The sequence below is a fragment of the Lissotriton vulgaris genome, chromosome 2_1 (assembly GCF_964263255.1).
Source record: "Lissotriton vulgaris chromosome 2_1, aLisVul1.2, whole genome shotgun sequence".
NCBI classification, from domain to species: Eukaryota; Metazoa; Chordata; class Amphibia; order Caudata; family Salamandridae; genus Lissotriton; species Lissotriton vulgaris.
Window position 1 is genome coordinate 1,524,980,777 of NC_141687.1, and position 23,516 is coordinate 1,525,004,292.

At 43.1% G+C, this 23,516-nt stretch overlaps 1 protein-coding gene across 1 annotated transcript in view; it reads left to right on the forward strand.

Annotated features, from left to right (window-relative positions):
- The first annotated feature begins 291 nt into the window (after nucleotides 1–291).
- Nucleotides 292–23,516, forward strand: part of TMPRSS5 (transmembrane serine protease 5) — a 188,740-nt gene continuing 165,515 nt past the window's right edge. Inside the window, exons 1-2 of the mRNA XM_086958871.1 lie at nucleotides 292–411; nucleotides 2,845–2,971. Coding sequence (XP_086814997.1) covers nucleotides 409–411; nucleotides 2,845–2,971 — 130 coding nt within the window. The 5' untranslated portion in view covers nucleotides 292–408. The remainder of the gene's footprint in view (nucleotides 412–2,844; nucleotides 2,972–23,516) is intronic.

The following is a 23,516-nucleotide window of genomic DNA, read 5'->3' on the forward strand; positions in this document are numbered from 1 at the left end:
GCTAATCAGACAGAAGTTTACGTTGCCCTTTCAACCAGAGAGGGGTGCGGGAGGGGCAGTGGTTCGCTATCTGGCACCAAGGACATTGTTGCTAGGCGACCCATCCCCTATCTTTTTTTTTTCGGGAGGGACACGTATCCCTTTTGGCCCAATAGGCGCATTGTAGAGGTGGGCGAACCGGCCCCACGGGTCTTCTGACCTTCTGAGGGAAACAACAGCACCATTCACGTGGCTGCTGATGCCTCTCCCCTGTTTTGTCTGGTGACAGTGGGCTCTTTCTGCCTATTTAACAGGACCTTGCTGGGCCCTGCGTCACCTTCCACGCGCAGCGGCCTCTCTCCACAGAGCGAGCCGGCAGCATGTACCCATGGAGCTCGCTTCTGTCCATGGCTCCGACAGCAGGCTAAAATGGTATGGGTTTCTATTTAAAGTAATGGATGAAATAGACTGTGAAATGTGCATTATTTATAACTCCGTATGTGCATTATTTATAACTCCGTATGTTACTGTGGCTTCTCTCTCCTGTCCGGGCTTAACTTTTTACAGGCAGTTGTTGTTGTCGTACTCTAAAAGAAGACCACAACACCCAAAATGCATTGGTAAATGAAATGAAAATGTTATCTCAGTGTAGGCCTGTATATCAATCTATCCATCCATCCTGCCAGTCAGCCATCCATGTATCCATCCATCCATTGGTCGGGCGGTCGGTCGGTCGGTCTGTCGGTCCGTCTGTTCAGTGTGGGCCTGTAAATAACCAAAACGTTCACAGCCATATGCCACATAATTTCCTGGAAACAAGCCACGTTGTCTCTCAGAGCAGGTCTGTAACTAGCTTAACAGCTGCGTGGCACATTATGCTTCGAGAGCCAGGCATATTTGCATCTTTTAACAAGTGTACGAAAAAGCACTTACCAAGCTGAAATGAACATGGTAATTTGCCTCAACCTGTAATGCCAGAGCAAGAAGGTACATATCAGGTTATAATAAGATCTGTCAATAACCAAACGTTTGATGCCACTATATTATCTCATAGCTACCCTGTAATAACAAAAGCACTCACCACCCACACAGGAGTCAGGTTTTAATGCCTTAAAATACCATATGACCAAACTATATATTGTCTCAGAGTAGATCTGTAAAAACCAAAGACCCCGCGTAGAGTATTTACACGCCTTATATTGTGATTCAGGGGAACAAACCTTTTTTTTACCTCAGAGAGGGGTATGCGCATCCTGAGTGCAGTGCAGATTTGGATGCGCGTCCACGAGACCAACCCTGTCCCCTCTCAGAGTTGGTCTGTAAGTAATCTAAGCATCCTCAGTATTCTCTTGTGATTTACGTGATGATGTCAGATGGAGAGTTCAACGTTGCTGGGCTGTTCTCGCCTCTTTAGTGTATGCCACACTATACTGGGTGTTGTTAGATAGGCCCCTAGTGTTTACCACTACTGACTGGTCTAGGAGTCCATGTAAGTGAACAGGCTTGGGTTAATCCTTCTCAACACAAATTAATTGAAGTATTGAAGTTGCTTCCTTCAGTGCCGGGGACTACTGTGGCAATGTATATTTTTTGAAATAAAAAAAAAATGTGTTTACTTTTAGAAATGCTCTATTTTTTAAACCGGCTGCACTTTGAAGGGGGAATAGAGATACCCTTGCAGGCATGTGCAGTGAGTGACTGCACCTGCCTGCAAGGGGGTGTCTGGAGGGTCCATGTGACCCCCTTGCCTCCCTCCAGGGGCCATATTATAGAAGTGACCCGGGGCGCAAAAGGTGCTTGCACCCGCTTTGTGCGCCCCCGTGGAACTTCGGTATTACACAAGGGACCACAGATGCTTGTGCGTCCCCTTCTGTAATACCAAAAGCGCTGGTGCACATGCAGCGCCAATGCTTACTCAGAAGGGTGTTCATGTAAATGAGAGACTCCTGGAGCCTCTGTGCCTGCGCCATATTACAGATGCGAGCGCAGAGGCAAGGAAGCTCTCTGGAGGTGCACTGTCAGTGTGCCCCCTGATCACAGCCCTCTGGTGGGGGATAGCGGGTCCCATGGACCCCCCAGACATTCCCTTGGAGGCGGTGCAGTCGCTCACTGCACCCGCCTGCAAGGGGATCTCTAATCCCCTTTAAAAGTGCCAGCAGGTTGCCACGTGCATTGTGAAAATACGGAGCTGCTTCAAATCAGCTGCTCCATCGTTCACATGAATGCTCTGCCCCCATGGCAGCATGAGTTCTGGCCTGGGGGCAGCGCATTCAGCCTAATATGGCACATTTTCCTTGATTGCAGGGGCGCACCTTTTAAAAGGACCACACCCCATGCAAATGAAGGAATGCCCTCTGAAGATAGCACTGGCTCTATATGTGTGCCAGCGCTTTAAGTATTTGAGAACAGGACTCACAAGCGTCTGCAACCCCTTATGTAATACCAAGTGCCCCGGGGGGGGGGGAACGCAAGGCGGGCACAAACTCCTGTTGCGTCCCCAGGGTACTTGTATGATATGGTCCATTTGTGTAAGGAATAAAAAAAGGGTCGAGGGAAATATGAAAACAACTGAGATAAATAATAAAATAGATTATTAATAAGATGAGGAGTAGTAGCTAAGTTGCTGATGTGAGCTCTGGAGAACTCCGTTTGAATCATATCTTCAGCATAAATGTAATTCTTGGGCAATTGCTTCGTCTCTTTGAACCTCAAATGTTAATGTGTAATGCAAGTATGTATAATTGTGTCATAATATAAGTATGAACACTGTAAAAATGTATTTTCTGTACTCCGATCACGTCCTGTTGATTAGTGATTGCAGTAGTTTACTCCTACCAAATTGATTTTCTGATTTGCTTTTCATAGATTCTTGGACCTGTTGCACAATTCACTGTGGATGTGCATATAAACGCGGAGGTCAGCCCTACCTTCAATGTTGCATCCTCAAAAGGATTGAATGATCCAAGTTGTGCGCATAGCTCTGCAAAACGAGGTGAGCTATATACAGTCTAGACCGAGCCACTGGAATCATGTGGCAGGGAAGGACCACATTATGCAGGAGGGTTCACTAAATTATGTGGTAAGAAAAGGCACATTAAGTGGCATAATGTGTCACAATTTGTGATAGTATTTCTCCATATTTTTATTAACAGCCAATTGCAGCAATAAGCAACAAAGAGGGGACCAGTCAACCTTTCCACTGTGTGACAACACACATAGCCATGTTTTTAGTAACTTTTGATCTGTTTGAGCAAAAATATGTTTTTGTTAAAATCTGAAGATTATGCAGCAGATGATGGATTATTTCACAAATGTGGAAAATCCATAGTTATGCAGACAATGCTTCAGCCGCAAAATTCAAGCAACTCTTAGTATAAAGTGTGGGCCTTTACTTCAGCAGTGGTCTAGAAAGGCATAGAATTTTTGACTGTGAAAGTTTGACTGTAAACATTTATGGGTCAGAGCATCATCTAGGTAATGAAGTGTCAAAAGAATATATCAGTCAAAACCATTGTAAACATGTCTAACCATCTCCCTGAACTAAATGTGTCCAACATGTCACCTGTGACCCTTCTCCAGTCACTTCAATGTGCTTTATCTGTCCCAGAGTGGCACTGAATAATTTGTATAGTCATTGTATAAATACATATCCCTGAACTATTCCCCCTTCTAGTCAGTCCTATCCCCTAGCCTTGATTCTGATAAACCTTTCTCTTCCTTTCCCCTTTGGTCCCCCTTTGTCCAATCTCTCCCTCTTCGGTCCTTTACATTGACTTTAGGAATGCTACCTCTCGTCTTTCTCTAACATAGATCCACTTAGCGAGTCTTGAGGAAGAAGAAAACAGATCAAATTTAGTTGGGGGAGTTGGGTGGAAACTGTAGGTCCAGTGGCGGCTAACATGGATCGGTGGTGGCGGGGAGGCCGGGGCATTGTGATTGGTTTGAGCACCATGGTTCGGCGTTCAGACGTGGACAGGGAGCCTGGGCATGTTCTCCACAAAGCAGCCTCGGTGGAAACATGCTAAGTGCACATTCATGTGCACTTAGGGAGTGACAACCACTCCTCCCCGCCTCTGCTCTGTCAGCAGAGCCATCCCACCTGGCAAAGCTGCCGTGCCTGCAACAGGAAAACATAAAATGATAATAACTTTGAGTTAGTATCATTAATATTTTTACGTACACTACTCAAAAGCGGTGGGGTGACACTCCTCCGCCTTAGCAGAGGATCCGCTACTGCCTAGGCCAGACCAAGTACTAGCAGATAGAAACAAGCAATAGGCCTACCAAAAGAGAAATGTGTAGGCTATGTCAGTGTGGGATGAGGAGGAGGAGGGAGAAACCCTGAGTGAGAATGGGCGAAAGCGATTGAAGTGTGCAAGGCACACTGACTGAGACTTAGAACGTACAAGGAATGCACAACCTATTTCTCTCCCAAAAGTTGATTTGGGTATAATTTGGTGGAAATAAGGACATCTAAATGGATGTACTCAAGTGCTACGGGACTCCATGGAATGGGATGTAAAATAATTGTACAACAGAGTCACTACATCAGTAAACAAATGTCTGCCTCCAATACCTTCGGGTAATCCCCCAAGACTGCAAAATAAACAAGCTTTTACTACAAACAAATGGCCACCAGATGGCAGTATAAGACAGCCTGTGGAGAATGCCAGCATAGTTCAGGCCCAATTCAAACAAGAAAGTCAACAATCCAGAACAGCAAAATAATGCAAAGGTAAAACAAGTACAGGAAATGCAAGCGGCGGGAGGGGGGGGCGGGGAGCTGGGGGGGGGGAAGGATCCCTTTGAAGTAGCTCATGGCCTCGCGGCCGTGAAAGTGAAAGCAATTAGGGGGGAGGTGGGAGGGAGACTAATGGCTTTGATGTGTGAAGCAGGCAGCCGGCTCGGGAAGCAAATGGAAAGCATGTGCATGGACACACATGCATTCGGCAAAATCCGCCATGTTTAGCTTTCGGGTTTAGCTTGCTGGTTTCACCTCAATAGGTCTCGACATCTGCAATGCCAGAGGCATTGGCAGAGGTCGAGACCTAAAAATAGAGAGTGGCATAGGCAAACAGGAGATTATAGAGGCATAGATGCACAGAAGAAAAACAAGGTGCCATGGAGACAGAAAACGACCAGTGGTGGCGGCCATAGTGTGAAAGACACCAACATAAGGCTACAGAAACTTACATTATAATAATGTCCTTTTATAGCTCTAGCTGCTGTAATGCCTCCCATTCGATATAGTGTAGCGTAACAGGACCTACTATTATCCACTTTAATGGTACTAAATCAGAAGGATAAAGGGAAGAACCCCCTGCCCTGCTGGGATTTGACCTTGTGACCTACATGTCACACAGACTTTGGAGTCGAGCTCTTAACTAAGTTAAGCCATCTTGCAGACGTGTGCTCGATTTTCCTGGCATCTCAAGGGAAATACAGAAACGTCCTGTGATGTTGCGTTCTGTGATGTCATTTTAATATGTAGTTTAGATGTATAATGGGCTAACTGGTAGGAAAAATATTACAATCTGTTTAGCCGCCCCCACCCCCTCATTGTTCCACGGAAACGCTGGGCTCCTCTTCTTTAATACTTTTATTGAATTAGCCAAACAGCTTTCATATTCTAATTTGAAAGCAAAGCTGAGAACAGGAGATATGAGGTTGTGTGTGAGCAATTTATAGAAACAAGGACGGTGTTTTGTATATTTCTGAAAGAACAACCGTGCAAATTGTCTTGAGATGCATATAGAAATAAAAATAGAAAGCTGTTCAATCATATTACAATATATTCATGCAGATAAACCATAAACATACAATAAATAACCTCAACGCCACCCCCTAACTTAGAGACAAGTTAATAATAAATACTGATCCTATCCTGATGTAATAATTATAATCCACATTTGTAAAGCACGAACAATCACCCGTAAGGGTCTCCAGGTGCTGGGGACCATCGGGAAGATTAAGCAAGCTATTGCCCAGAGTCACATGGTGCTGAGTTAATCTGCTGCCGCCACCAGGGATAGAACCGTGATCTATAACAACAAGGGGGACAAATTAGAGGACAATGTTTATCGGGGTCCACTGTACGTGTCCTAAAACTGGGTAATCAAAAGAGTGTACAGAGTTCCCCACCAAGGGTTGGTTAAGTGAAGGGAATGATTCTCTCTCTAGAGGGTGTGTAGGTAGGTATTAAGGTAATCCCTTGACGGAATCAAGGATGCCTCACACAATTCAAAGGTTGGACGACTGTTGCCATCCCACCCAATGATTGTTTTGTGTCATCATTGGCCTCCTGCTCCAACGGCAGGCTGGCGGTGCAATGCCTGTCGGGTAGCACTGGGTGCTACTCTTTAGTGGAGATCTTCTATTCCTCAGCCATTTGATGCATGTGTGTGAGGGGCCAAAAAAGGAGGAGTGCAGTTGTGAGCATGAGTGAAAAGTTAAAAAAGGTCAGTAGAGTCCATTAAGAGCCTTTAATGATATGGCTCACTGCCTTGTTAAAAAGTGGTGAAGGGAGGGGTACCGAGGCACAGAGAGTAAGGTGATCTTGCCTCGTTCAACCCTCGCCTATGGTGCGGTCAACATGTTTCATGCCACTCAGGCAATTCTTCAGGACCTAAATGCTCATCAACATGTAAAGATTTTTATACAACCTGCAGGGTATCGTAGTGTGGGATCCTGCGTGGTTTCCCGCCCTAGGTGTTGGGAAAGAGAAAGGCTCAGTCAATGTTGTGCCTTACACCAGGACAATTATACAAGTGTAGTCAACATGTATAAGCGGTAAGGTACAGTAAACCCCACCAAAAAAGAAAGTGTTGGTGATAGAGAGAGAATATACTTACAGAGTAAGCGGGAAAAGGGTTTGCATTTTAAGTGCCAAATGTCATCAGTGGTGAGGTTGCATACAGACGATGTACATAAAGGCTATACACTCCATGCTTAGTCACTCTTTTGTGGTTTACAGCCAAGGGGTAGTGTATTCGTAAATTTAGGAGTTGAAAGTTTAAAAACCAGAACCAAAAGCACTTCAAACAGTGGCAAACAGAAACACCAGGGTCAAATATTCTCAAGAGGTTCTTACCCTGAGTCCCTGGTAGACGGACCCCACTGACTGTCCTTGTGGGGCCTGAGCTAAAAGGTAGTTACCTGAATAGAATAATTGTTCCGGTTATGATTGTGATTAACGGAGCAAGACGGCTCTGAGTTGGTCCCTGGTGGTTAAGCCAAGGGAGAAAGCCAACTGATGGCATACAGAACCATCGTCTCCGCAAACCACATCTTACCTTGTATGCTCGAGGCACTGGGCTTGTAAGCACCTACCCCTACCACAGCGGCGAGATCGCAGGACAGCCGGTGAATCGGTGTGTGGCTGAGCTGCTAAAGTAGAAGAATGCCGCGGGCGCCGTGAGTGGGCGTGTGTGCAAAGCGTTGCTAGGTAACGCAGACAAGCGTGGTGTGGAAACAAAGGGCAGCCACAGTCCGAATCAGTGTTCAAAGCAAAGCGCCATCTTGGAATGGAGTAACCCCGAGGAAGGAGAATGCTAGGAGTGCCCTTCTATTGGTATAGCGGGATAGTACTAAGTCTTGGGTGGGGACAATCCAAGGCTGGATTATCTGGCTAGCATATTCCAAGGCACAGAATCATTTAAACCATGTTCATCTGTTTGGAGACGATGTACCCATCGCTGTTAATTCTGAATAATGCCTGTTGGTTAATGGATGGGTGGCATTCAAGGATGGTCCATTTTATGTTTTCCGCCAGGTGGTTATGTTGCTTACAGTGTTCATACAGCCTGGTGTGTGTTTTTTTACAGCGGATGTTGCTGTTGTGTTCCATGATGAGTAGTTTCACGGTGCGCATCGTCATGCCGATGTAGATCATCTTACATGGGCATATCAGCAAGTAGATGCATCTTGCGCTGTTGCAGTTTGTATGCTTGTTGAGGTGCCAGGTGAAACCATTCGGAAGTTCTATGGTTTTATCTTGGATGGTCTGAGGGCAAACAACAAAAGAACCACAACGGTAATGTCCCGTCACTGGTGGCAGGTCCCAAAGTGTATTAACTGGGCGGGTGCTCGTTTTCTTCGGGCGGGTATGGATCAGAATATCCTTGAGGTTTGATGTCCTCTTAAATGCAAAACGAGGCCGGGGTATTTCAAGGCCTGCCGTATTGAGGATTCCCCAATGTGAGTTCATGGTCTTTTTTATGAAATTGGAGTTTCTTGTGTAAGATGTTACACATGTGATTGTGTCGTCTTGCTCCTTAGTATGAACTTCCAGCAGTGAGTCTCTGTTATTGTTGAGAGCCCTTTTGGATGATGACTTAAGAAGTCGAGTCGGGTACCCCCTATCCTGAAGCTTGTGTTGGAGGTTATTTGCTTCTTGTTTGTAGTCAGTTGTTGATGTACAATTTCTGCGGAGCCGCAGGAATTGCCCAAAAGGCAGGTTGTCCTTTAGGGCTCTGGTATGGTGGCTGTTGTATAAGAGCAAGCTGTTCCTGTCTGTCCCCTTCTTAAACAGCGTTGTTGTGATTGCTGTGGGTTCCAGTTTGATTGTCAGGTCAAGGAAGGGTACAGACACCTCAGAGATCGTGCCTGTAAATTTCAAAAAGGGGTCTTGCAGGTTAATCCATGCACAAAATGCTTCGCAGCTGGTCCGATCTCCTTTCCAGAAGACTAGGATATCGTCGATATATCGACGCCAGAGTGTGAGATGTTCTCGGAACGGATTCTGCTCGGGTGGGTAGATGTGATTTTTTTCAAAGGTTGCCATATAGATGCAGGCCAGGCTCGGTGCAAACGTTGAACCCATTGAGGTGCCGCGGATCTGGTGGTAGATTTGCGACTCATACCTGAAAAAGTTTTCCGTGAGTGCTATATGGGCTAGCTCCATGATGAAGGCTATCGGGGTAGAGGAGGACCACTCTTCCTGCCGTAGAACGGAGTCCACGGCCTCCAGGGTAGCTTGTTGCGGGATGTTGGTGTACAACGCTTCTACGTCTAGAGTGAGAAGGAGATCAACATCTTCTCTGCCGTCCACTTCATTAATTACCCGGAGGACGTCTCTGGTGTCCTGTAGGTACAAAGGAATCTGCTTCACCACAGGTTGGAGAAAGGCATCGCAGAATTGGGATAGTGGCTCTAAAAGTGATCCAATTCCGGAGACAATGGGTCTCCCTGAGACCGGGGTAGTACCTTTGTGGATCTTGGGGAGGGTGTAGAAGTAAGGCATGACGGGTTCCGTGGTAGTCAGGAAATCAGCCTCTTTCTTACTGATCCATTCGTTGGTCTCCGCTTCGATTATGAGGCTCATGATGGTCGTCGTAAGCCGTTTAGTAGGATCCTCGGTGAGAGGTCTATAGTGAGTGGTATTCGACAGTTGCCGTCTACATTCACGGTCGTAGTCCTCATAGTCTTGGATGACTGTAGCTCCCCCCTTGTCTGCCTGTTTGATGACGATTGATTCATCCTTTCCCAGGTTGATAGATGCTTGTCTTTCTGCAGAGGTCAAGTTGTGGAACTGCTTGACGTATGGTTTATTCTGCAGGCTTGTCAGGACAGCTCGTTCGAAAGTAAGGACTTCCGGGGGGACCATCCCGTCAGTGGGGGTAAAAGTGGAGGGTTTCCTCAATCCACTGTCTTGGGTGGTGGGCTCAGCCTTTATGTACATCGTCTGTATGCAACCTCACCACTGATGACATTTGGCACTTAAAATGCAAACCCTTTTCCCGCTTACTCTGTAAGTATATTCTCTCTCTATCACCAACACTTCGTTTTTTGGTGGGGTTTACTATACCTTACCGCTTATACATGTTGACTACACTTGTATAATTGTCCTGGTGTAAGGCACAACATTGACTGAGCCTTTCTCTTTCCCAACACCTAGGGCGGGAAACCACGCAGTATCCCACACTACGATACCCTGCAGGTTGTATAAAAATCTTTGCATGTTGATGAGCATTTAGGTCCTGAAGAGTTGCCTGAGTGGCATGAAACATGTTGACCGCACCATAGGCGAGGGTTGAACGAGGCAAGATCACCTTACTCTCTGTGCCTCGGTACCCCTCCCTTCACCACTTTTTAACGAGGCAGTGAGCCATATCATTAAAGGCTCTTAATGGACTCTACTGACCTTTTTTAACTTTTCACTCACGCTCACAACTGCACTCCTCCTTTTTTGGCCCCTCACACACATGCATCAAATGGCTGAGGAATAGAAGATCTCCACTAAAGAGTAGCACCCAGTGCTACCCGACAGGCATTGCACCGCCAGCCTGCCGTTGGAGCAGGAGGCCAATGATGACACAAAACAATCATTGGGTGGGATGGCAACAGTCGTCCAACCTTTGAATTGTGTGAGGCGTCCTTGATTCCGTCAAGGGATTACCTTAATCCCTACCTACACACCCTCTAGAGAGAGAATCATTCCCTTCACTTAACCAACCCTTGGTGGGGAACTCTGTACACTCTTTTGATTACATAGAACCGTGATCCCCAGATTCCGGAGTCAGTTGCCCTAGCCATGTCACCACACCTCTTCCCTCATGTCAGTCATCTAAGTAAACCAGCGAGTGACAAACTCAGCTCTCTTTCAACAAGATAAGAGTTTAGTCTGATTTTTAAAAGAGGGATGGTAGAGATGGAACCATGCCCCCATACATAATTGTGTCTAAACCCGAGCATTTTGATGCCTCTTTCTCTATTTATCAGAAGAAAATAAGCAAAAGGATTCCACGTAGTTTGAACCACATGATCCCAGTTTCTGTCACAGTCCTTACTCAGGTGGCTGACTTACCTTTTACAGTGTAAGTACTTGGAGGGTGTAAATGCACTGCAAATTAGTTGTGAGACTATGGGTTTGACAGGGGCTATTTTAGCTCTCATGTGTTAAAGATTACGTTGTGTTTGCTAGAGGAGGGATAGTATGAGTAAAGGAGAGTTTGGAAGTTATGAGTGAGACTTGCACCAGAGGTACATTAGGTAATTCCTACAAAAGAACTTTGGGGCATATTTACGAGCCCCTTTGAATCAATTCTTCACCATGTAACTTGGTGCAAGAGCGATGCAAATTAAAAATGATATTTATGAAGCCATGCAAGGCCACCTTATGTGGCTCAGAGTGGCTTCATAAATCTTGAGTATTGCAATGCCGCGCAAAGCGCTGTGTAGTACTCTGCACCAGGGATACGTTTCCATGGGCATTGCGGAGGTGGTCCCACACAACATCAATTGATCTTGATACATTCCTAGCTTTATCAGAAGTGTCTGGCCTGAGAATGTACCAAAATCTATGCCTCCACCAGGCGAGGCATAACAAAGAGAAATATTTGTATTTCTCCTCGTTGTTTCTTTTTTCTATGTGTGCAGAAAAATGCCTCAGGGGATTGTTTTTGTGCCGGAAGGTTCCCCTTCCTGCACAAAAACAATCCTCCTCTCTAGGCAGCCAAAAGGTCGCATGTGTAGGGGCAAAGGCAGGAATGCGCCATATTGTCAGGCCTTACAGGGCATTATGGTGATTTGGCCATAAATATTGTCCTATATCTTCAATGAATTGGATGTGGAATGTTTAGGCTTATCTTCTACTGTAGCTTGGCCTGAACTCAGAATCGTTTCAAAAGTTTGGGGTATAGGAGAGTGAGGAAATATGTTCTCTGGAAGAAGAGGCTTGCCCCCACAATAGTGAATTGTTGTGCAAGTTATAAGATGTGTTGCACATGCACTGCTTGGAATATAACATACAGAACTGTACCAGTAAATATTGAGGCTAAGAATATTGAGATACAAGAATTTTGTGGACAAAATATTGAAGACCATAATATTGGGAAGTAAGTGCACAGAGGAAGTAGATGTGCTGTTCCGAGCTCCACACATACATGCAAACAAGATATAGATTTATATTGTCACGGTATATATATGTGGAGTTAGGTGTAGACAATCTACACTTAACTTACCTTTGAATATTTTGGATTCAATATTTTGGCCATGATATTTGAATACCTCGATAATCTAGCTTCGATAGGGGAATACCAACATATACAGCCAGATTCATCAAAGACCCGTTTTGCGAGTCTTTAATAGCGATTCATAAGGAATCGCTATTACAGACTTGCAAAACGGGATTCATGTAGGAATCTCAAAATAAAATGCGATTCCTACACATTCCTTATTTGCAATTAGCAAATTGCTAATCGCAAATAAGGAATAACTCCCCTAAAGGCCCATAGGAATGAATGGGGAGTATTCCTTATTTGCGATTAGCAATTTGCTAATCGCAAATAAGATAGCGATTTAAAGGGTGCCAGGGGTGTCCAAAGGACACCCTGTAGCACCCCTTAAATGCAAATTTAAACAGGTGTTGCGCACACACATGTCCAAAGGACATGTGTGTGTGTAACATGCAAAAGAAAAAAATGCACTAAAGTGCTTTTTACTCTTTTTTTGCAATTTACCACGAAGTCAGACTTCGTGGTAAATTGCGACCAAATATTGCGAATTCGCAGTTTCTAATTGGTTGATGAATTGCTAAGGAATCTCTATTAGAGATTCCTTAAATCCAATTCCTCTCAAATTTGCGATTTCGGTAATAGCGATTTTTGCATTTGGGATGATGAATACCAAATGCAAAAATTGCACTCGCAAAGGGCCAGATTCTCAGAATCTGGCCCTTTGCGAGCGCAATTTCGCTTTATGAATCGGGCTGACAGATATTTGAAAGCATAGCACATTGTCAGCAGAAGCCTGGGGATTGCTACACATTTGGTTTTTGCTGCTGAGTTCTAGAAATAAATATGCTGTAGGTCTGATTTCTTGAGTCTAGGTAGTTACTGTTTGGATAAATGATGGAGCATGTGAAGCAAGATTATGATTGTGAGGCTTTCTCTGAAGACGAGAAGCTTTAGTTTCATGAAACCAAAGCAGATGCATGTTACTATTTTAAAGTGCGTTCAGAAGTGTAGAGATTGACCTCAAAACAACAAGTAAACTGATGAATGTGTAGATTCTGTGGTGTGAACTGACCTTCAAATAGATAGGGTGTTGGGGCTTTTGGGTCTGCACAGAACATAACTAGAAGTTTAACATATTTGCTGTATTCAGGTATGGTCTTGAAGCTCTGCCCACTGTGTGCCCATATATTTCATTGGCGTGCGTCATTGTCCACTGTGGCTTTTCATTGGTCAATAGGCTTAGTTGTCCCTCCTTAGTACCGCCTTGTCTCATTTTACCTCCCATTAGGACAACCCCTGTTACAGTGTTGTTAATCGGTAGGCTTTAATTACAGCCTCCAAGCACTATTTTCTCAAATAGCTTTCTCCTGCCTGCTGATGCAGGTAGGACAGGCTCTCTCCTAATACTTTTTTTTCATTTCTCTTTAATGCACATGATCTCCTATTTGCGAGAATTTAAGCTATTGGCATTCTAAATACCAATAGCTTTTGTTTATCTGTTTTCAAAACAACACATAAATGAAAGGCATTGCCATTTACAATTCCAATGGCTCAAACTCTCGTAAATGTGGGACCAATGCTTGTTTACGATGTCACATGAACACTACCTTACACAGTCACAAGTGTGTAGTAATTCACTAAGAGTAAGTATTGAAACGCCAAAGAACAGGCCACACAATTTGAGAACTCTGCATGTTGGTGCTTACCCCTTGGGGTGATAGTCATTTATGATAACACAGCATTTGCAGTTTTTTATATGTGGGATAAAATACTCCCTGATGTACATTATAAAGTTATTGAAAGTCATTGAGGAGTTCTGTGATCATATAGACGATCAAACCGAAGGGACAAGTTCCTTTATAAGGTGATGGAACTCCAAGATGACTTGCAATATCCTTTCAATGTGCGACAGAGGGTATTTTTCGACAGATGTACTAAGAATCATTTGCAATGCATGTTTGCCAATTGGGCACTGGCTTCTTACGAATCAATTCTGATTTTGTGAAATAACTTATGCTCTATTATGTCGGTATGCAAAATCACCATTTGGAGTGGGTTGCAGTACAAAATACCTCATTACTATTGATGAGGTAGGTCGCAAATACACCCATTTTTCTGAAATTGTGGTCACAAATCATTGATAAATGGCAGGGATGCTCTAAACACTCCCCTTCCAAAGTGGGATACTGTATATCGAATCCCATTTTGCTATTTGGTAATGACTTACCCAATCACAAAGTGAAATACAGTAGCACAACGTGTGATTTAGCGAATTGTTGGGTTTGCATCTGCTAAAAGGCTTTATATATCTGAATATATCTGAAAGGGATAGTATGGTTGCAGACATGAAGATTAATGTGAACATTGAAGACTGAAGAGTGAAATTAAGCTGATCAAAAACAGTTAGTAAATTGTCAAAAACATAGTAGAATCAGTTTATTGTCAATCAGATTTGAAAAAAGCTTTAACTCAGAATCAGTAGTAACATACGCAGATATGCTTTCGTTCCTGTAATGAACCATGCTGTACAAAAATAAACATATTTTCTGAAATGTCTCATTTGGGCTGATCACTGTAATTTCTGAAAAACATGTCATAAGACTGAAAAATGTTTAAACTTTAGTTGTAATTATGCTCCGTGATCTGCCTTTCACCTTGGTTACTGGCCCTGGCATCGGGTATTATCAAGTCACAACTCAACTGTTGTATGATTTTACAGCTACATTATTTTCTTATTACATGCGACTAGAGGCTTCACAACTTGACATACATCACAATTAACCTTTAATAAGGAAATTAGAGGATTTTTCTGCACATGGAGAAAAGTACCCCATGCTGCACACTATATATGGTTTAAGGCTGAGATTACTTTATAAATATACAAAAAAGTATAGAAACTTTTATACAAAAGGTATACAAAAAAAGTGATGGCCGGAATGATGAATGAATCTCTGCCACTGGTAATTATTCGGGCCACATTCCAGTCCATCGTCATTTTGCACCGATGCCAGCTCAGTTTGGACCCAGCCACATGGAAATCAGTTGTTACCCTGCTCCAACAGAAACAGCCCAGCCCAAACTGCCAGGGCAAGTCCTCCCTGATGTCAGCCCTATTTGTGCACAACAGTCAGGTATAGCTTGATAATGGTGGCACAGTGTGCACAGGACCACCATCTGGGCATACCCCTCCCACTTAGGTTGTAGCACTGAAATATACATAACAGTGATGGATGGAATGCTGAATTACTTAGGCCTCATTCCATCAATCACTTGCTTGAAGGCTGAGGCTGCTGATTGAAACTTGGGTAATCCAAATATCAGTCAAGCAGCAGCATTTTGGAGGGTCTGTAATTTGTGCAAAAGATTTTGATGCATATTAATTTACAATGTGTTGTAGTAATCTAATTTGGAAAAGGCTAAAGCTGTAACAAATGTTTTTTCGTGATTTTGTGGAATAAAAGGAAGGATTTTCTTGATTATTTCGAGTGCATAGAAAATTGCAGAGGCTATTTGGTTGACTTGGCTGCTGGAAGTCAACCTATTTGGGAGTCGTCAGCGTAAGATACAACTGTGAACCCAAAGGATTTTACTAATTCGGTCAATGGTGTGATGTAAAGGTTAACAAGCATTTGCAAGGCAATAGGTCTCGCATTATGAAAGTTTGAGCTATTGGTCTTGTAAATGAATTTTTTTTATTTATGTGTTGGTTTTGAAAATAGCTAAATTAATAGCTTTGTCATTTACAATGCCAATAGTTATAACTTTCGCAAATGTGACACCTATAGCATTTGTAATGCAACATGTTTTGTATTTACGTGACTTAGATGTATTGATATTACAAATAACAACGGCTTTTAATTTTTTAAATAATTAATACTTAAATACAAGTGATTATAATTTATAATGGCAATAGCTTAAACTTTTGTAAATAACTTTTGTGAAGATTATGTTCAGTGTATTTTATTGTGATGAAAATCCAAGAACAGAAGTGAAATATTAACATATTTTTGTGACATTTGTAATAAAGTTTGAAACATCGAGAGAACATATTTGAACCAGTTGTTGTTGAATGGTTGCAGAGATTGATGCTGTGATGGGGCTGAGTGATGCTGGGGTTGCGCTGAGTGATGCAGGGGTTGCGCTGAGTGATGCAGGTGTTGCGCTGAGTGATGCAGGGGTTGTGCATAGTGATGCAGGGGTTGCGCTGAGTGATGCTGGGGTTGCGCTGAGTGATGCTGGGGTTGCGCTGAGTGATGCTGGGGTTGCACTGAGTGATGCTGGGGTTGCGCTGAGTGATGCAAGGGTTGCGCTGAGTGATGCAGGGATTGCGCTGAGTGATGCTGGGGTTGCGCTGAGTGATGCAGGGGTTGCGCTGAGTGATGCAGGGGTTGCGCTGAGTGATGCAGGGGTTGCGCTGATGATGCAGGAGTTGCGCTGAGTGATATAGGGGTTGCGCTGAGTGATGCAGGGGTTGTGCTGAGTGATGGTTGCGCTGAGTGATGCAGGGGTTGCGCTAAGTGATGCAGGGGTTGCGCTGAGTGATGCAGGGGTTGGGCTGGGTGATGCTGGGATTGCGCTGAGTGATGCTGGGGTTGCAAGTGGGAAAAAAACGAGTCTAACAGAGGGCAGAAGGGCACAAAAAGCGAGTCTAACAGAGGGCAGAAGGGCAGAAAAACAAGGGAAAAATTAGTCTAACAGAGGGCAGAAGGGCACAAAAAACGAGTCTAACAGAGGGCAGATCGGCAGAAAAACAAGGGAAAAACGAGTCTAACAGGGGGCAGAAGGGCACAAAAAACGAGTCTAACAGGGGCAGAAGGGCACAAAAAACGAGTCTAATCCACTGGGCAAGAATGTAGATATAGCCTTATTGCATCCCTGTATTCCTGGCAGTTTAAGCATTTGTGTAGTGTCCGCAATCATGGCATTTCTATGCAGATTGAACTGAGTAGCTCAGAACCTAGTGGGTGTTTCATTTACGGGGGTTTTAATTATCACAAAGCGTATATTTTTAAAAAGCCACTAGGTAGAGCTGCAAGCATAGAAAGACAAACAAAGTTAATTTTAAAACAACCGTGCACGCAGGGTCTGATGAAAAGGAAAGAAACCAAGTTGTGAACAAGAACATTGCCGAAAGAAGTTTCATGGGGCAGGGGAGCGGATTCCTTTGAAGCACGGCCTCGCGGCTGTGAAAGAAGTGTGAAACAGCAGGGATGTTAATTAGGGGGGAGGAGAAGTGAGGCCAAGCGCGCTGGGGAAGCAACAGATGGCTTTGATGTGGACGCGCTTTCCACTCCACTAGTTCACAGGAACTGATCAAAATTCGCGATGGTTTCAGGCCTTGGATTGCCTACTATAATTCTCGACAACAAGTATTGCTAAAAGCAATGCTTTCAAGTCGAGACCTAAAAAGAGTGGGACTTAGAGAGGCCCATTGGGCAACATGTCACAGACGATTCAAAGTATTAGAGACAAAATTTTACAGCACTAAACATTGTTCACGTTGGGACAAGAAGGATGTTAGGTTGGCCAAGGTAGATCCTCTGATTCCTAGCAGGAAGAAGCGATCCGTCAGAATGGTATGATGAACCGTGTCGAAAGCTGCGAAGAGGTCGAACAATATTAGCGCAGCTATCACCTTCCTCACAACCTGCTTAAATCCTTGGTTTCATATTGCAGACGAGAAGAGTAAACACAGATATGCACTGCTAAATTAAGCATACCCGTAAATAATATTTGTTGCAATAATATATTAGAATATATTTATTTTAAGTCATTAGAAAAGCTGTGGCTCAGATTGAATAGAAACATGCAGATATTCTATCTTTCCTGCAATGAACTATAGGTTGTGGTCCATTCCAGTGCTTAATTTGAAAAACAGTAAGTGTCAGGGCCCTTTTCAGGTGGCCACTGCAGTCTGAACCACCAATTGCCCCAGCCAGACAATAACAGAACCAGTACAACTGATAACTATTGCACTGCTACACGTGACATCTTTCACATTCTGATTGTAGGTGGCCATGTATTACTATGAAAAACTATTAAAAATCAATACAAGGCCTTGAGTGTGATGTGGTTGGTAGAGCAGGTATTAGCTAAGAGTTTATGTGTAGTGAAATGAAGCTGATCTTGTTACTGTTTTTTTTATTTTACTTTCAGTAGTGTGTCTTGGCATTTGCTTATGGGGCAGAGGAGCAAGGTACACAGAATGTTATTTTTGTGTGGTAAACGAACCACAGTGATCTTTGAGGAGGAGTTTAGTTTGTGAGGGGTGTACTGTGTTAGGTGTCATTTATTTTCTTATTAGTTTAGCAGATTCAAATAACAGTGATTAGTTATATTTCAATGCCTCCTTAGTTGAGTAAATGTCAATGGCAGTGCTAGTTTGTATATGTAATTTAGTAGATGTATTTGGCAGTTCAAAATATCATTCATGACAGCATTAGTTTTACAGACGTCTGTTGCAGTGAGACATTTTTCCAGTATTAATTCAGCAGATATGTATGCCACTTCAAGGCTTTTATGTAAATGGCACCAATTATTAGTTTGACAATATAGTGGAAAGTTCTTCCTCATAAAATAATTCCACAAATGTTAGACAATCAACTCAAAGCACTGTTGGCTTCCCAGAGTGAAGTTAATGTATTATATTTATTTAATGTTTCTTTTTACACACAGTTTGTTGTGTTTTACAGACTCTTAAAAATAGTAAAGGTACACAGAGTAGGCAATAGTAGTGTCTTGAATGAGCATACATTCTATATTAATAAATATTGGACTAAACCTATTTGGTGGTGTTGGGAGTACAAGAAAGGTCTCCAGACATCGCAATTATAAATAAATCTCCAACAGATATTAAGTACATTATGGTAACAGAATACATGGATTAGTAAAGCATTTTACCCAACGTGATGATCAGTGATTATTAATGGCTTAATTAACCACAATGAAAAGTATCCTCATAGTTTCTTACAATGACTGGCCAGATGTCTAAGACTGGTCAGAATCACCTTTAACAATAGACCTACAAATTAATTCTCCAATAAAGCTGTACCAGCTTTCAATAAAAGTACCATAGGAAATTTGACAAGGAATCCCTTTACCTCCATCGGACCATAATGGTCCACCTGCCCAACATCAACTATGGCAACTAAAAGTGCCATTATAGAACCAGACAGAATCACAGTTAACAAGAGTGAGCGAAGCAGCAGTATTTAATGAGCAGTTGATGCTGTTGTGCACTGGTGGTAATGTTGTGCATGATCTAACAACAGTTAGAGTTGGTCTTGCTTGTTTTTTATTTCTTTCTTGTGACAAATTAAGATTGGATCCAGAGCTTTGGCTGACCACTCCTTTCTATAGCTCAGAGATGAGATCAGAACTCTTCTAGATAAGCTTACCATGCCAAGTGAACTATATAATGCCGGTCCTGACCTTTTATCTAATGATTGAATTAAATCTAGGAGTTATAGATTTTGTTCACATCAATCCACATAATGTTTACTAAATAACACATTGTAATGGTTCATAAACAGAAAGACTCAGAATAAAAGTCTGACCGCCTAGTAATCTGTAGTCAGCTATCCTAATTCAAGTCCTGTGCCTTGTAAACAACAGTTTCAATACTTTTGTCCTTATCTTCTTACCAGACATATCAAAATATTCCTTTCCTTCTTGCTCTCAAGTGCTTCAGTCCTGGACTCCTCTGTGTTCCATGTCTACAGACATACCCTGGTGATTGCAGATCTTACCTTCTCTCCCAGGAGTGAAGCTCATGTTTTTACTCTTCCTTAAACATCTTGTAAGAAGATGCCCATCTCAGTGTTTAGGAAGCCTTTTCTATCTGCATTTCCATCATTAGATTATCCATTGTGTCTCACTAGCTTGACCCCTACTCTGTTGTGGATTCAACTACTTGAAGCAGTTCTCATAGCATGTGGATCTATACAAATTATGAATGTTTGCAAATTTACAGAGGGCTAGAAACATCTGTGTTTGAGTCATGGAAAAAGAGGAAGCAGATGCATTGCTGTATCAACTCTGAGTTCGCCCTTCTCTTGATATTGGCAATGTAGTTACCCACATTAAGAGAAAATCACATTTTATGTAGCAAGACAAACAAGCAGGGAGGGACTTTTGTAGTACTTTAATATGACATTTAAAAAAGGGTAACTGTTTATTATCATTTAAGAGGATTCAGTTTGAATGGCCAGAATTACAAAGGGAAATGGAGTACTTTACAGCAAATTAAAAGGAAATGCATGAACACTTAAACAATGTAATGGCAGTCAATTTAGAAATGAGATCTAGACATTAGAGTCTTAGGAGCCTCCTGGAAAGACTAGGTCATTCGGTATTTGATGTTTTTCTTCAGAGACTACTTTATGTCTTAGGGGCTATGTAAGTAAAGAACACAGGGGCCGATTAGCAGAATGAATCAAAGAAAAAATGCTATCCGTACTACTTTTAGTATTCACAGAAGGCACTTATGATTTTGGGTATTCACAGAATCCACTTACGACTCCTAACTTTATGTCCGCACTCGGGCCGGAATTTCTGCACCCGGACTGTACTCTCCGTACTCTCCTGTACCCTGTGCAGTCAACACTGTTATGTTATTTATTTCTATTAAAAATAATGTTGATCCTTTACACTATTTAAAAACTTTCATTATGTTGCTGATGTCATCAGCCAGGTAGTGATCCTTTCACACAAACACTATCTATGCTGTCATCTACTCTCTGCAGCACAACGTTGGCACTGATAGAATAAAGCAGGCATTATCCTTGCATGTTTCATTTCACAGAGGCAAAACCCATGTACTCATGCAATCACAGAGACACTACCCCTGCACTTATGTAATCACCAATGCTCTACCCATGTACTCATGCAATCACTTAGGCACTACTGTTGAACTCATTCATTCACCTATAATACTACTTCTGCACTTATTCATTCAGTGATACACTAGACATGCACTCATCCAATGACCCAGGCATTTCTGTTGCAGTCATCCTTTTACTCAGGCACAACCCATGTACTCATCTAAGCAACCAGACATTAGCCATGCACTAATAAAATCACTCAGGGACTACCTATGCACTCATCCAATCACTCAGACAGTACCCCTGCACTTATGCAATCACCCAGGTACTGCCCACTCAGGCATTCTTTTTCCCTCAACCATTAACTGAGGTGCTAACCATGCACTCATCCAATGACCCAGGCATTAACCTTGCACACATTCTTCCTGTCAGCCATTACCCATGCACTCATCCAATCACTGAGGTACTACCCATGCACTCATGGAATCAGACAGGCACTACTCTTTCACTGTAGCATTCACTTAGGCAGTACCCATGTACTCATCCATTCACCCAGGCACTACCCATGCACTCGTCCAATCATCCAGGCATTACTCCTGTACTCATACTTGCACTCATCAAATGACCCTTATATTACCCTTCCACCAAACCTTCCACTCAGGCATTACTCATGCACTTATCCATTCACTCAGGCAGTACCCATACACTCATGCTGTGCAGCCAACACTGAGGGGAGCACAAATTGTCACTACATGTACCATGATACAAAGGAGAAAATGTTTCTGGGTTATGATGTAGTGTCTGGCCATACCCTTTTCCCTGCCCAAACTGTTTTTCATGACCTCCTCTACCATTTATCACACTTTCCTAATGTTCCTTTTGTAAAAATTGCAATCCGGCCCATTGATTACACTTTATCCGGCCCCCAGCTGGAGATTACGGCTCAAGCCAAAGAGTACGGCCCTAGCCGGAGAGTACGGTCCGATCGTAAGTGCCTTCTGTGAATACCAAAAGTAGTACGTTTATGATTTTGTCTCAAATTAGTTCTTTGAATTGGCACCTCTGTATTTTGGTTGTACGGAATATGTTGTAAATAGATTCGGGTTGTGATCTAATTTTTGTAGTACCATTGGATACTTAAATAGCAACAGCTTTTCAGAGGCAAGGCAAGTGAGAGTTTGGGGATGGCTGCCTGAATGACACTGCTTACTTCTAGAAATGAGAGAATCATTGTTGGGAATTATAGATTTATTTTTCTAGTAGGGGCAAATTTGCAACAGACAGCTCTAGATATTATATATTGTAATCTAGGTTGAAACCAAGAGACTTTGCGTGGGGAACCAGAGTAGAAGACTTTCTAAGTGACACCTCTTTTTCTCACCAAAACCTGGAGTGGCGGTCAGTGGCCTTTAACATTAAGAGGCAGAAATTCTGTTTGGGTAGATACTGTTTTAGGGAGTGGAGCCTCATCCATTCTTCTATGAAAATCAGGTTATTTTTCAATTCACATCGATGTCTGATCGATTAGATCCCTTCTGCTAAAAATAGATGTCATTAGCAGATTGGTAGATGTAGGTGGTACCTCTGCAAACCATCGACCACAGTGGCTTCAAATTGATTATGTAAAAAAAAGTGTATGGATTGACCATTGATGCATGCCAGGTGTCAATGTGAAAGGGTAGACCTGTATGACTCAATCTTAGTCATTATAATTTGAGATCTGATTGAAAGGAAAATAGAAAACGTCAAACAGGCTGAGCGGGAAGAGCGCGAGGATGGAGGTGGAGGAGAGGCATGGTTTATGCTCAGGCTCACGATGCACCTCTCCTGTTTATAAGCCTTGCAAGTAAATGTTCATTTAAAGGGCACTGCTCTGCCGCCCGCGCTCCCCCAGGACCACTGCCTGCAAAAACAAGTTAACACGTGAAAATGTGCCTCCCTGTGTTCAGTCCAGCATGGGAGGAAAGCAGCTAAATGTACTTATATTTTGCCGGAGCATTGGGTGAAAACTACGGGATTGTCTCAGCAAATACAGGGTACCATGTCACGTTACCCAACATGCACACACTGGACCCCAATATGGTACGTCCCTTAGTAGCACCCCTACCCTCCTCCAAACAAACACATCAGCTACAAAGTTCTTTAAAAAAAATTGAATGACTCAAACCCAGTGGTGCGGGCACCCCACAGAGGAGCAAGAGTGGAATCGAAATCAGTGGTGCGCGCGCACCACAGAGGAGCGGGGGATACCTAGTATCAAGGTAGCTAACAGTTTATTTGATATATTGATTACAAACCAAATCTGCTTATGAGGAAAAATTACTGGCCCTAAGCTAGAGCAAAGATCAAAACTAAGATCACTAAAGGAATGGGCCAAATAGGTTAAAGCAGAAAAGGAAGACACTGAATAGGAAGTGTATAAATCAAAACGGCACACAGGGATATGAATATATCAAACATTGCAAGATCAAAGAAGGAAAAAATTTGAGTTCCTCAAAGTAAAACCAGTGTTGGTGATACAAACAGGGGCATCAGCGATGAGAACACTATGGCGCACGGCTGACAGTGATTCCCTCGGTGCCCGTGCACCACAGAGGAGCTGGGGCCAAGGCACGCCCATTCCCACCGGTGGCTAGCAAGCTCACTGCTGCGCGTGCTGGCTACCAGTGGGAATGGGTGGAGCAAAGGCGTGGCATGCGTCCATCTTTGCCCAATCGCTTGCCATTTAAAAAAAAAGGCTAAAGCCAATTACAGATGGGGA